General features: G+C 59.1%; 1 protein-coding gene across 2 annotated transcripts in view; it reads right to left on the bottom strand.

Moving 5' to 3' along the window:
- CACNA2D2 (calcium voltage-gated channel auxiliary subunit alpha2delta 2) overlaps positions 1-13,766 on the bottom strand; it is a 140,555-nt gene that overhangs the window by 56,701 nt on the left and 70,088 nt on the right. For both annotated transcript variants that reach the window (XM_034996624.1, XM_034996625.1), the window contains exon 3: positions 10,059-10,175. In XM_034996624.1, the coding sequence (XP_034852515.1) occupies positions 10,059-10,175 (117 nt within the window). The remainder of the gene's footprint in view (positions 1-10,058; positions 10,176-13,766) is intronic.

The following is a 13,766-nucleotide window of genomic DNA, read 5'->3' as shown; positions in this document are numbered from 1 at the left end:
AGCCGAGATGGAGGACAGTTCAGCTGTAGCTGTCACAAACTGGGCTCTCCCTGCTATGGGCAGAGCATGGATAGGTCCATTTTCTCTGTTTAAATGCCCATGGCTCTTCTGCTGGCCCATGGGGTCAGGACCCTTCCCCCCGAGGGATGTGGGGGCACTTTGGCCCAGACTGCTCCGCCCACCCCACGGTGCCTACTCTAATTCTTCAGCCCTTGGTACTATGGGTGCACAGGAAGATGCTCTGGGATCCACCCCCCAAAGCCCATGTCTAAAAACCAGCCCCTAGCAGGGCCCCGAGGCCCCCAGTGACCAGAGTCGAAGGTCCAAGATGCAAGCTCAGAAGACCTTAGAGCCCCTCAGGACTCCAGGCAGGAATGTGTACTGATGCTAAACTTGCCCAGGGACACTACGGTGTGAGCGGGTCTGGGGGAAGGCCGCTCCTCGTGCCCCCTAAGAGCGTGAGCACTGCACCCCACGGCGGCACACCACCCTCACCTGGCTTCCCTCTGCAGAGGGGTCAGCCAACACCTGAGGAAGGAAGGTGGGGGCAGGCAGGAAGTGCTGCCGACTTGCTGACAATCCCCATTGGTTCCTGGAGGTTCAGCCTTCTCACTCCACAGCCTACTCCTGTCCAAGGCCCCCTGTCCCCGTAAGTGCCACCTTCACCCACGCCCCTATCCAACCCAGAACTTGGAGGGTTCAACCTGTTCCCCCTCCCGTTCTAACCCAGCAACCATACAGGGCTCTGCCCGAGCCCCACTCCGACCGACAGGGCCCCTCCACGCTGTCCTCTTTCTCAGAATGCTCTTCCCCACCTTCTGAGAGGCCAACCCCCTCCTTCTCTCCAGCCTCAGCCTCAGCACTACTGCTCTGTGCTTCCACGTAACTGGGACCCTTTCGGGAAAGCGCAAAGTGAGGTCAAGTGTCGGGGCTCTTCCCTGTGGCCCACGTCCCTGACTTGTAACGGTGATAACCACATAGCACACACATGTCTAAGAGCTGGCCAAGTCTCAGCTCAGACAAAACGCTTGGCAGTCCTGCCAGGTGGACTCTTCTCGATCCCCTGCCCTGACCCTGTCTCCGTGCCTGTCTATCCATCTGTCCATTTGCCTGACTGCTGCTGGATCCCATGACGAGGAACACGAAGGGGGATGAGAGGGGCGGAGCTGGGCCTGGGGAGGAATTCTGCATAGAGGGTGGGAAAGCCCCAAAGTCGGCCTTTGCCAGGAATTTCCCGAGTTAAGCCCAGGGCAGACAGCACTAGTCCCTCCTAGTCCTGCTCCCTGCCCGGGGCTGCCCTTGCTGGTTCCCCATACCTGCCCAGCCGAGGCCCAGCAGTCCCGTGGGTGAATGGGTGGGTCATAGGTGGGGAGCTGCCCGCTTGCCCACCAACCCCAACCACCCAAGGAGGGGGCTGAACCCAAGGCACCTGGGCAGCTGGTGGATAGGGCCTCATCCCCTCGGCTCCAGCTGGTGTTGACACAGCAAACACGCTTCGACTCCCATTCGCCGAGGCACAGAATGGGCAAACACAGGAAGGCTGGAACAAAGGGCCTGACAACCGTGACCAGCCTCTCAAACAAGGGACCCAAGGCCTGTGCCAGGAGGCAGGAAGCGTTAAGCAGCTTGGACAGTGTGGTCCCCAGAAGTGGAAGCTAGGGACAGGCCCTTGACGAGGCATCCAGAGAAGGGAGGGTCGGCACAAAGGCTGACAGTCAAGGCTGGTCCCATGCGGGGCACAGACCAGTCTTGTCCACGGGGCCCATCCCATGTGCATCCTTCCCGGAATCGGCGTTACCAAGGCCTGGCATAAACTCTCATGACAGATCTGTGAGGCCATGCTTGCTGTTCCTATTGTACGGGCAGGGAAACTGAGGCCCAGAGAAAGTGAGATTTGCCAAGGGCTCGGTGTGCTACTCAAGGGCAGAGTGGGGGCTGCCCGCACAGCAGTGGCCTCTGATTCTCGGCCACCTTCTGCTCTGGGCCTGGTCGTGCGTGTCATGAGCCATGCTGCATCTTTCTGGGCGACTCATGGCCAGAGGTTCTTTGGGCAGCACTGCAGGGTCAGGACTGTGCAGGCTGTGGTCACTAGGCGAGGCTTCCACTGGACTGAAAGGAATGGTGACTGCCCTGGGCACAGCCATGCAGGCCTCTGCCCCAGGACCCACCCCACGGCATCTGTGCGCATGCTCCGCAGAGCCGAGCCACTGGGCAAGATTCTCCCTCCCCGCACCACGCAGAGGCCTCAGCGGGAGACACGCGTGCACCCTCTCGACCTCTGGGCTGTACTCCACTGCGCCCTCTGACTTGGAGCCTCTTCCTCTGCCTGGCTGCATCTCCAGCAACCCCCGCACCCCCACCCCAGGTCCCCTAGGCCTGGTCAGTGTCCACGGGCCTACCACCCTGGCTCCACACTTCGTGGCAGGGGTCACATCACTGTCACCTTCGGCAGACTGCACTCCTCGAGGGAGGGGCCCAGAGGTCTATTCCCCCATCTCTGTACCTGGTGATCTAGTATGGTGCTTGTATACAGCAGGTGCTCAGCATGGTAAATAGAGGCTGAAGGAAGCAAAGGGCTCCTGAGGTAGCTGGTACCCCATGACACAATGAGCCAGCCAGGATCAGCTGACCTCCTACAGGAAGACCTCAGGGGACCCCGCCCAGGGTCACCATGGCACCAGGAGCTAGTCCAGCCCTCTGCTGTGTCTGGAAAGACTACCGAGGGACCTCAGAGGGCCTTGCCGCCCCTGTGCTGGGCCCAAGGCACCAGGCCCTCCCTGCCGGCAGCCCTGTGAGCCGGCTCACTTCCCACATAGGTACTCACTGCCAAAGCGGAGGCATGGGTCCCTATGTATTATAAGCTATAGAAAACGGGGTGACATAAGTAACTGGCCGCTCCCAGGGCTGCTGCACCGTGAAGGGGCCATGCTTACAGATGTGCAGCTACCACCCCAGAACTCAGGGGGTGAGCCCTGCCCCCCCGTCACCTCTCCATCCCCTCTCCCCTCCCATGGAAACAGTGATGCACAGGCTGCGCCTGCTGGGCTCCCTTCCCAGCTCACAACGCTCCAGCGGACTCAGCCTGACTCACTTCCGCTCACTCTTGTCGTTAGGCCAGGCTTGGTGCCTTCCTTCTTCCCTTCTCCACCTCTGGAGCTTTCACCAGCTCAAGCGCCACCACCTCCAGGCTGTCTCCTTAGACTTGCCCCTCCCATGTCAGCTGTTCTGCACACTGGGACCGCGTAGCTTGTGGGTCTCCTCCAAGTCTGGGGTCCAAGAGGACGGGGACTAGCTGGGCCACGGGCTCACCATGCCTTAGATGCACTCTCCCTCCCCTCCCAGCCCTCGTACTTGAGGATTTCAGAACAAAGGGCCAGAAGCTATTAAAACTCAATTAAATTTCTCACTTCTCTGATCCTGAATTAGAATGGTTTGTCCCTGTGGCATCTACAGGCCCTTTTCCTCCAAACCCCAGCATCTGCCCCACGTGGCCAGCTAGGACCCCCAAGGAGGGGGGCAGAAGCAGGAGAGGATCCCCCCTCAGTGCAGGCTTCTCTGGGGAGTAGAATCCAGTGCGTCTGCATCTGGCTGACCCCCCACCTCCATGGCCCAGATTCCCCCTCCTGTGGTGGTCAGGGTGCAGAGGCATCAAGAAGGGAACTCAGGGCAGTGGCTTCTAGCCTGCATTTGTGGGCCTCTTCACCCCAGCGACCCTCTATAGCTGTCCTGTGTCCCCCAACCGAGGTCTTGCCCGGAGGCCCTTGTTTGTGCTCTGCCCTCTGATGGGCAGAGCCTCGTCTCCTTCCCCGACCTGGGGCTTCCTCTTTGCCCCAGCCAGTGTGGCTCGGCTTCCTCCCAATCCTCGGGAGCTCTGGGAGGGGCAGGCACACAGGCTCAGGAGCCAGGGTGAGCAGGGGGAATCGTGACCCTGTTTTAGCCACGCAGTAGCCGGGGCTCGCATTGTCTCTGCACCTCTGTCTCCTCATCTGTAAAACGGTAATTCTGCTCTACAGTGAGTGGAGGCTGGCTCCACACCTAGGGCCAGGGCAGCGGGCAAGTCTGCTGAATGACCGAGTGAGCAGGTGAATCACAGAGAGGCTGAACAGCGCTCTGGGGATGCACCTGGCCCCATGAGCAGGGCCACTGGGCAGGCGAGGCTGACACCCCCTTTTGGAGGGAGATCTGGGCCTGGGGTGCCTCGGCGAAGGTGTCCCCACAGGAGGTGGTTCATGCTGGTCAGGGCAAACAGGATGCTGAGCTTCCTGGTGTGACAATGGCCCTTTAGTTTCCTCTGACCTGCAGCCACGAGGGAGAGCTCAGCAGCAGGGCAGGTGGGTGTAAGGCTGACCCACCAGGCTCTGTGGACTTCAGGGGGTGTTGCACCCCAGGCCCCCAGACCCTTTGGCTAGCAGATGCTGGGGCATGACCACAGCTCTTCTGACCCTTCTCGAGGCCCCTATACCTTGGAGGAGGAGCCAGGAGAGGGGCCTGCTCTACAAAGGCAATCCCAGGGACCAGGAAAGCCCAGCCCAAACACACAGCTCAGCCTTTCCTGAGGCCTGACAGGCCGAGCCAGGCCCTCATCTGACCACCACCAGCTATAGGGCAGGTAGGAGAAGAGGAGGAACGAGGCTTCCCCTGAGGATCCTGTGGCCACGCCCTACCTGCGCCTTCTCCCTCTTCATTCCCGGGGAGGCCAGCTGAGCCTGGAGGCCTTTGAGAGAGCTGGTGGGGACGCGGACAGGCGAGGCCGTCCCCATGAACACTTCCACCAGTTGCTGGGAGCAGCGTGCCTTGGCCCAAGCCTCATGCTGACTCCCAGGACCCGTGGGTGTGTGTGGGGAGCGCACAGCAGCTCACCTTCCCTCCCGCACACGTTCAGGCCACCTCCTCAGAGGAGCTCCCACTGAGCCCTGTTCCTGAGTGGTCCCTCTCTGCCACTGCACGCTGCCTCATCTCTCCCGATGGGTCCCCGCCCTTGTTTCCTTGCTGGCCGGCTCTCTGGCCGCCTCCCTGTGGGAGGTGGGGGTCCCCGAGGGTTCCCACACAAGGAGCCCATTCACTCATTCAGCACTCCGCCCATCCCTGGGGGCCCCAGGTGGCTCCTCTGGGTGGCACTGGCCCCTTGTCAGGTAGGAGCAGTGCTGTCTGGGTGAGGGGAGAATAATCAGCTGTAAACGTCGCAATCCGGGAGAACAGGCTGCTCAGGCCCCTGGTGCCCACGCGTGCGCCTAATCGGCTCCACGTGCCTGAGCCTCCTTTCAAGAGCGGGAAAGTGGAAGGGTCAAGATCTCTTAATGTTCGTAATGCAGGGGAGGCAGAAGCCACCGCCGGCCCCACATAAACACCTTTTAATTGCGCCGAGGAGGGTGGGCGGAGGCAGCCCACGCTACAGAATCCCCTGCCCTGTCTGTCCTCCATGACGGTGCCTCCTAGAGCTTCCCCAGTCTGCAGTCGGATCCCAGCGGCTGACCTCCAGCCAGAAAGCAGAGCCACGGTCCTTGCACTTGTTCTATGAATGTTCCCGAGGCTCCCACTCTGGGCCAGGCCTCCTCCAGGCCTTCTCCCTTTAGGGCTGATCTGCTCATCTGACCCCCAGCGATCGGTGCATGTGTGGATCTAGGTCTGAACCGGCCTCTAGCTGTCTCAGCGCAGAATGCCCCCCCACCCCCAAATCCTTGCTGCCTCCTCCAGGCAGCCCCAAGCTCACTTTTACCCTCTTAAGCTGAAGGGATCCTCCTCCTGCTGGGGCTACCCGATTCCATCTGCACCTCTCTGAGGTCCCCATGTCCCTTGCTTCTGGGCCTTCTATTCTCCATGGGCTACATCTCTCCCATTAGACCAGTGGCTCTCAACCGGGGTTGTGGTAGGGCTTTGCCCCCAGGGGACATTTGGCATGATTTGGAGACATTTTTGGTTGTTACAGCTCAGGGAGTGGTGTTCTCCCGGCATCTAGTGGGTAGAGGGCAAGGATGCTGCTCAGCATCCTACAACGCACACAGCAGCCCCCACAGTAAAGAATTATCCTGCTCAAAATGTCAGTGGTGCCGACACTGAGGAACCCTCCCTTCGATGAAAGAAAGAAGCAAATGAGTGGGAGCTAGGTGCAACGCGCTCCCTCCTGACAGGGGGGTGGTCCGCCCCACAGCTCAGGGGGACTCCTCAGCCCCCTCCCTGGCTCATTCCTCCTGTTCCTCTGAGCACCCAGCCCCGAGCCCAGTTCCTGAACAGATCTGGCCACACTCCCAACAATGCACCAGTTTAATTGGGTTAAGTGGCCATTAGCAGCGAAAGCAGGGCGGCTGTGTGCAGAAGGGTTTTTAATTTTACTCTTTAAATGATGCTTGCTCTCCAGAGAGGCGATGGAGGGTGGGAATGCTGCCCACTGGAGCCCCCACCCCAGATCCAAGGCTGCAGCTGCACCGCCCCCTGTCCCATCCATCTGGGAGCAGGCGTCTAGCCACGTGCATGTCCCTCAGTGCTCTGGCCTTGGGCTTCCCATTCTCTGGGAACCAAGACAACTAAGCCACAGTGGCCACGGCCTCACTCCTGAGAGGAGGCTGGAACCCCCTGCACTGGGGTCACGCCTCACCTCATCAAGGCTGTGTCTCCTTCTGCGGCCTCTCCCCTAAGCCACACAGCAGAGGTGCCCAGGGATGGTGGCACAGGCTTTGGGGACACTGGTTTTTCTTTGTGGCCTTTATAAACGATGGCTCCTGGAGCTGTGAGACCAAAAGTGCTGGGCAGGGATGGTTTCATGTCCCTATTTTACAGAGGAGGATACTAAGGCCTGGGATGGGACTAGACCGAGTGCTCTATGAGGGCAGGCACAGGGCCTGTTCTCTCCCTGTCCCTCCAGCACCGCCGGGCATGCAGCAGGCCATTTGACAGCTGGATGACTCGTGGAGGAAGAAGGACAACCAGGAAGAAAGGACCTTTCCGAGGGAGGGGCTGTGGGTCAAGGGCCCAGCAGGGAGCACAGCAGAGTCCTGATTTGGGTCCCTCTCTGCCTCCACTGTGCTGTAAGAACTCAGGCACCTCCCCTCCCCCACTCCTGGGACTCAGGACCCTTAGAAAGTGGGCCCTGGCTCAGAGAACCCCTCTCCCTGGGCAGTATAAGTCACAAGACAGCTCCCCTCTGTGTGTCCAAAGCTGAGGCCCAGCAGGTTTCCTGGACTTGGGAATGCTGGCTGCTTGTGCTGCAAGGCCCCTGACCTGGCCTACTGCTGCCTGACTCTTGGCCCCATAAATCACCTTGTGCAGCTCGGAGAAACTCGAAACAAACATCTGATTGTCCCTGATTAAATGAGACCATGAACTTCCGTCCTGCGTTGCTCAGATCCCTCTTTGCAAGCCCCAAATTAAAATTCCAGACCAGAGCAAGAGGATTTAAATTGGATTACTGGATGGGGTCCAGGGAGAGAGGAACAATGGAGTGGGGGGTGAGGGGTCCAGCCCCCCACATCCCGCCCTCCATAGGCACTCAGGCTGCAAACAAATGTGGGAAAGGAGAGAAGGGCCAGAACTTGATTAAAAGCAAATTTAAAACATAATTAAGACCAAAGCTCATCCTGAACAATTAGGACCAAGGCAGGGGGAAGGATGGTTGTCCTCTGCTTCCTCTGGGGATATGGACAGAAGCATCCTGTGGGCTGAGAGCCAGAGGCGCTGCAGCAGGGGGAAGCTTGTGGGCCAGCAGGGCGCTGGGAAGGCAAGGGCTGTGGGCTCTGTGCCTACCTCGGGAATCACGTGGGGAGTCAAGGGCCTGGCCTCGCATCAGAGTGACCTGGGTTCACATCCTGGCCTGAGGCACGTCCGAGTCTCAGTGTCCCTACCCTCTGTGGAGTGGGCCTCCCTCACACGGCTGCTGTGGGAGTGGCCTGTGACAGACACGCACGTGATGAGTGCCCAATCAGCGAGTGCTCTTTCCATCATTCTTCTGTTGAGAGTAATTTGTATTTGGCGCCAACGGTGGACCAGGCCATGGGCTAGGCTGCAGATGCGGGGGGAAGGAGAAAGCCATCTGCCCTGCCTCATGGGGCGGGGTATAGCATGGGGGGTGCAGGTAGAGGGTTGGGATCAGAACCCAGGCCTTGGGCTCTCCCCTCCCTGCCAAGCTGTCAAGGTGGATTAGTTGTCTAGGAGTGGGGGTAGAGGAGCTTGGGGAGGGACCCCAGCACTGTAGTGCCCAGAGAGGATGGGCAGGGGGCTCCACGTGTGGAGGGCAGGTCAGGCATCTGTCATTGCCACCACTCAGCACCCCTCATTGAGATGACTGGTCCTAAAGCTGGGGTGGGCAGCAGACCTGAAGGCCCAAAGGATGCCTCTTCCCAAATTTATCAGAAGGTTTCAACTCACGTTCAGGGCTGGAGGCCTGCACTTTGTAAAGTGGAGCAAAGCAAGGAAGTAGTGGGCAAATGAGGATCTGGAATGAATGGGACAGATAGAGACGAAGAGAGAAAGGAAGGGGGGGAGAGCACCCAGGTCAGGCCCAGTCCTAGGAAAAGCAAGGAGGGGACATGATGTGCTGGGTGGATGGGGCAGCAGAGTGTTTCTCACCATCACGGGAGACACTCTTGGACCCCCCAGGGACTGCTGTCCCAGCTAAAGGCTGGGCTTTGCCTCCTTCCCATGGCAGGTCCTTTCTCTAATTGTCTGCCCACCTGTGACCAGGAGATCCTGAAAGTCAGGCTGGGCTGGACTGAGCCCAGCTCTGGGTCGTCTGGATCCACACTGGGTGGGAAGCCCTCAGGGTCCACGCCTCTGGGCCTCTGGTCCCAGGAGGCCAGTCTCTCCCTAGTCTATGATTCCAGGTCACACAGGATGAGAAGGGGACCCCAGGGGGACAGCAGGGCCCAGCTCCTGGGGAAGGGGGTCCTAGTTCTCTCCTGGGGCCTAGAAGTGGTGGGTGTTTAGGCTAGGTGACTGCCCTGATCTGACCCAGCCAGGCCCCTGGCCTGAGCCCGGGTACGGCTTGTGTGGACTTGCTCATCCTTTTTTGTAACTAGTTTCACTGAGACACAATTCACATACTATAGAATTTACCCACATAAAGTATATAATTCAGTGTTGTGGGTTTTTTTAGCACATTCGAGTTGTGCAACCATCACCACAATCTAATTTTAGAATATTTTCATCACCCCAAAAGGAACCCTGTACCCATTAGCTGACACTCCTTATCCCCCTCCCTTCCCCCCTCCCTTTCAGCCCTAGGCAACCACTAATGTACTTCCCATTTCTATGGATTTGCCTATTCTGGACATTTCACAGAAATGGCATCACACAATAGGTTGTCTTTTGTGGCTAGCTTCTTTCACTTAGTAGAATGTTTTCAAGTTCATCCATGTCATGCGTATCACTACTTCTTTCCTTTCGACCGGACTCCTCTTTTTGGCACAGGCTGGGGCTGGGGCCGAGGCAGCCGTGCCTCTGAACCAGGGGCAGCTTGGGCACTGTCCCTCATTTACTGCACAACCCCCCAGGGCACCTTGCAGCTCCAGAAGCCCCACCCCCACGCCCCGCACCTGCACTCCCTGGGGTGGGGTCTGCTGGCTTCGTACAACTGGTCAGGGCAGCCTAGCAGGGTCTGCCAACCCACAGAATGGCAGCACCCTGGAGCTGATAGGCAAAACCTTTCCAAGATTAGAGGGGGAGACTAGACTCAGAGGGAGGCAGAGAGACATTCAAGGTCATGGGCAGAGCAGGGGCTTCGACCCCTAGCATCACAGGGCTCCAGCATGCTCCGTGGGGCATTCAGGGCCACTCCACACCCCCTCCCACCAGAGCTGCAGTCCACCCTCTGTAAAGAGGAATCAGAGGACTCCAAGACTGCCCGTGCCCCACCTTCATGCCCACGTAAGGCCCCCAAGACCCCAGATGGAGCCTCCCCCTGATAAAACCATCTGCTCCTGTCCTAGCTGCCCACATCCAGGTGGGCACTGCTCTGCCAGCGATGGCCTGGCCTGCATTCACGTGCGTTCACGCCGGGCCGGGACGCTGCCCGGGCGGTGCAGGGCCCCTCCGCCTGGCCTGCCCTCAACCCGCACAACTGCACCTACCTTCAGGGCCTGCACCTTCCTGTCCAGCAGGCTCTCAATGTCTCCTGCCACCTTTTCCACCAACTTCTGAGGCTCGTTCTCCTGCACCTCAAACAGATTCCGGTTGTCCTTGTAGATCTAGAAGGAAGCAGAAGCCAGCGGTGAGGCTGAGGTGGTCCCACATTCCCATGCCACAGCCCCCCCCTTGCATATCCTCTCTGCCCAGAACGGTCCAGCCCGTGGCCCCGCCCCAACTCTGGCTCTGGCCAACTACGAGAGCATGGATGTCTGCAGGCTGGGCCCAGTGCCCTCCTGAACTTGAAGGAAGGCTCCTGTCACAGATTCCATAGCTTGCCCTGGCTGTGGTTGGTGGGACGGGCTTGCCACCGCCGTCTCTGGACTCGGGGGTGATTCCTCCTCCAGGAGCCGTGAGCAACACCCCCCTGACGAGTTCGCAGTGGCTGAGAGCAGCAGACGTGGAAGGGGGGGCTGGAGAGGAGGCAGGGTGTGCGTGTGGGGGCAGATGGAACCGATAAGCACACACTGCATACCACAAGCCTGATGACACGAAGACACAGTCACGCTCACGACACACAGCGACACACCCACACGTGCATCAGAAACACCTAGCCACTGCTCCTCACGGACTCAGGCATCCATACCCCTTTGGGCTGGTGCTGCCCCAGGGCACTTACAGAAGCTGTAGTGGGAACCCCGGGCACCCCTAGGGGCTCCTCTGTCATTCAGGGCACAGAAGATGGGGGCAGTGACCAGGGAAAAAGGCATGTGGGGAGGGCAAATCGGCCCCTCTCTCCTCCTTGGGGACCGGGTCTGTGCACACGTGCACGTGGGGGTGTAAAGCTGACAGTCTGCATCTGCATGTGTGAGTGCGTGTGTTATGGCTCAACACACACCCATCTGCGTGCATGTGCCTGCGTGTTGGGGGTGGGGTGGGATTAGGGCCTCTAGATGAAGTCTAGGGCTTCTATGTGAGTCACAGAAGCGAGTTCAGTGGGCCTCTTTGTTCCAGGCTAGGGTCTTGGGTGTGTGTATATGCATGAGTATGTGCATCGTACAATCCTGCCTATGTCCGTCCAGATGACCCCAGGAGGTCTGTTCCCCAAGCTGACTCCTTCACCGAGGTCACATGCCACCACTGAACTGCTACCATGGGGCCGTGCCATCGGGCTGTGCAGAAACGGAGGGATGCAGACAGAGAGAAGAGGTGATGAGGACGAGATAAGGAGGTGGGAGAGGCAGCTGATGAAAGACAGACAGGCAGGCGAGATAAGGTCGGGAGAGTGACAGCGAGACGTGGGGGAGATAAGGCCTCCAGTAGCAGAGGGGGGAGGACGTGGGGGACCAGGAATGCCCGAGCCCTGGCCCTGCCGCCCAGCCTGCGCCCAGCAGTCCAAGGGTTAAAGTACCACACAAAGCCGGCTCAGGCAGTCTCCTCCTCCTGCCGCCCCCCATCCCTCCCAGCTTTTCTTTTTGTCCTTCTCTCAGAACAAAATAATTTGTGGTGAATTCGCTCCTTCCCACAGAGCAGTGGCGATGAGAGGGTGAGGCGCGAGACCCGGACGCAGGGCAGGGAGGATGGGGGCCCCAAGTGGGCACCAGGGCCAGGCTGCTCCCTGGGCTCCCTGGGTCATGCCTCAAGGTAGAGGCCCCCAGATGGGAGGTGGTGATGGAGGCGAGGTCAAGCAGGGGCCTGAGCCTGGGGGGGGAGGGGTCACTGGGAAATGTGGGGAGCCTGGAGCCCAGTGCCCTCTGTCGGGGCAAACTGAAGCTCAGAAACAAGAAAGGACAGGTCAAGGCTATGTGACTCTGAGTGGCAAAGCCAGGTCCTCCATCCTCCCAGACCTCTCCTTCCCAGGTTTCAGGACTTTAAAGATTTATTTGTTTGTTTGGTTATTTATTTATTTATTTAGAGAGCATGAGCGGGAGGGGCAGAGGGAGAGAGAATCTCAAGATGATTTTGTGCGCTGAGTGCGGAGCCCTACATGGAGTTGATCTCACGACCCTCAGATCACAACCCAAGCTAAAACGAAGAGTCGATCGCTTAACCGACTGCGCCCCCCAGGTTTCAGGACTTCAAAAATACACCCTTTCCCAAGCATGGGCCGCTGGCCTGCACGGGTTGAGGCCCCATCTCAGCTACACTGGCTGAAGCCTCGGCCGAATGCACCCTTGGCCCACTTGCACCAGCAGGGGGCGCAGCTGCCTGGCTTCTCAGGGCAGGGGATGAAGTTCCCACACCTGACTCCCCTGTCAAGGTCATTCCCAGGTGTCCCAAACAGGGCTGTCCATAGCAGTGGCAGCCCCTGATCACAGCAGCCTCCTGACAACTCTCCTCCGGGAGCCCGGGAGTTCCTCCCCACTGGGTCCAGGGTGCCCCTTGCAAACTGGCATGGTGACTGGGCCAGGGCTCAGGGGCCACAGAGGGAGTGGGTTTCCAGGTGGCAGGGTCATACCCCAGGGCTCTGAAAGGTGGCGTAAGGGCTTGAAAGCAGGCACCCTGCCAAGAGTCACCTCATCTCTGAACCTCAGTCTCTGGTGGATTAAACGAGAGAACAGCAGTCCCCACTTTGCAGGCTGAGGGAGAACTGCAAAGAGCCCACGCTATTCTTGCCACTGCTATTGTTGAGGATCACCAGAATTCTGTAGAAGGAATCACAGTCCCTCCCCGCCTCCACTCTCCCTGCTGGATCTGCACACTAAGGATCCGAAGCCATTGGCTCCCACTCCTGGGCAGACAGCTTTGGTCGTCTGGGGTTGGCCCACCTCCAGCACCACCCTCCTCCCAGGCCTCCCAGGGCAGCCCCTCTCCAGCCACACTGTCCTTGTCTCCAACACCTCAGCCTGAGCCCTGGAGGCTACAACAGGGGGAACCAGACACAGGGATGCCACTGAAAACAGTATGGCCAAGGCCAGCTCTCTTCCCACTTGCCCGAAGTATGGGGCCCTTGTGTAATGGACCCTTGGCAAATGCACAGGCCCAATTCCATGTTCAAGAGCAGAGCTCTGGGACCAGCTAGACCTCGGTCTGACTCTTGTATTCCTGCTTGCAGCTGTGCTACCCCTTGGAGTCTGGGGCTCTATCTGCCACACTTTCTTCCTGTCCTAAGGACCTCTAAGATACCCCTCTGCTCGGCCCTGGTGCCAGCATTTGAGATCTCTCCAGTCCATTGACCTGGCATGCCCCTGCAGGCTTCTGGGTCCCCAGCCCATCCTGATGCCCACTACCGCACTTTTGCTCTTGCTGTCCTGCTTCCCTTCCACCCTTCCCTGACTTTCTAAATCCTTCCTAGAGCAAAGATTGTAAAATGGGCTAGAAGGTGTTTCTGGGGAGATGAGGGCTAAATCCCAGGACTGCAGGAGCTACCAGCCAAGCCTGTCCCCCAATCCCAAAAGAGCCCCTGAGACAAAATAGCCCTCGTTCCTTCTATCCCAAGTGCCTCATCCCTCTCAACATTCCCTTGGACCTGTTCCAACTGCCCCTGTCCCCCCGGGGTGGGCCATGAGCCGGGCCCTGTGTCCCAGGGAGATCTGAGGGGTAGAATTCAGCAGATGGTCCCGCCCTGGGAGATAGGTCATCTCTCCATTGATGTTGTCTGAGGAGGTGCTTTCTACCTACAGGCCCAGCAGGAAGCCTGGGAGAGCCCAGGGCAGACAGCATGCCCAGGGCTGGCTCTCCTAAAGCCCCAGCCTCTAGCTCTGGTCCCTGGG

Source organism: Mirounga leonina, unplaced genomic scaffold (assembly GCF_011800145.1).
Source record: "Mirounga leonina isolate KUSES-001 unplaced genomic scaffold, KU_Mleo_1.0 Mir_94, whole genome shotgun sequence".
Classification (NCBI taxonomy): Eukaryota; Metazoa; Chordata; class Mammalia; order Carnivora; family Phocidae; genus Mirounga; species Mirounga leonina.
This window is presented reverse-complemented; position numbering and strand designations above follow the sequence as displayed.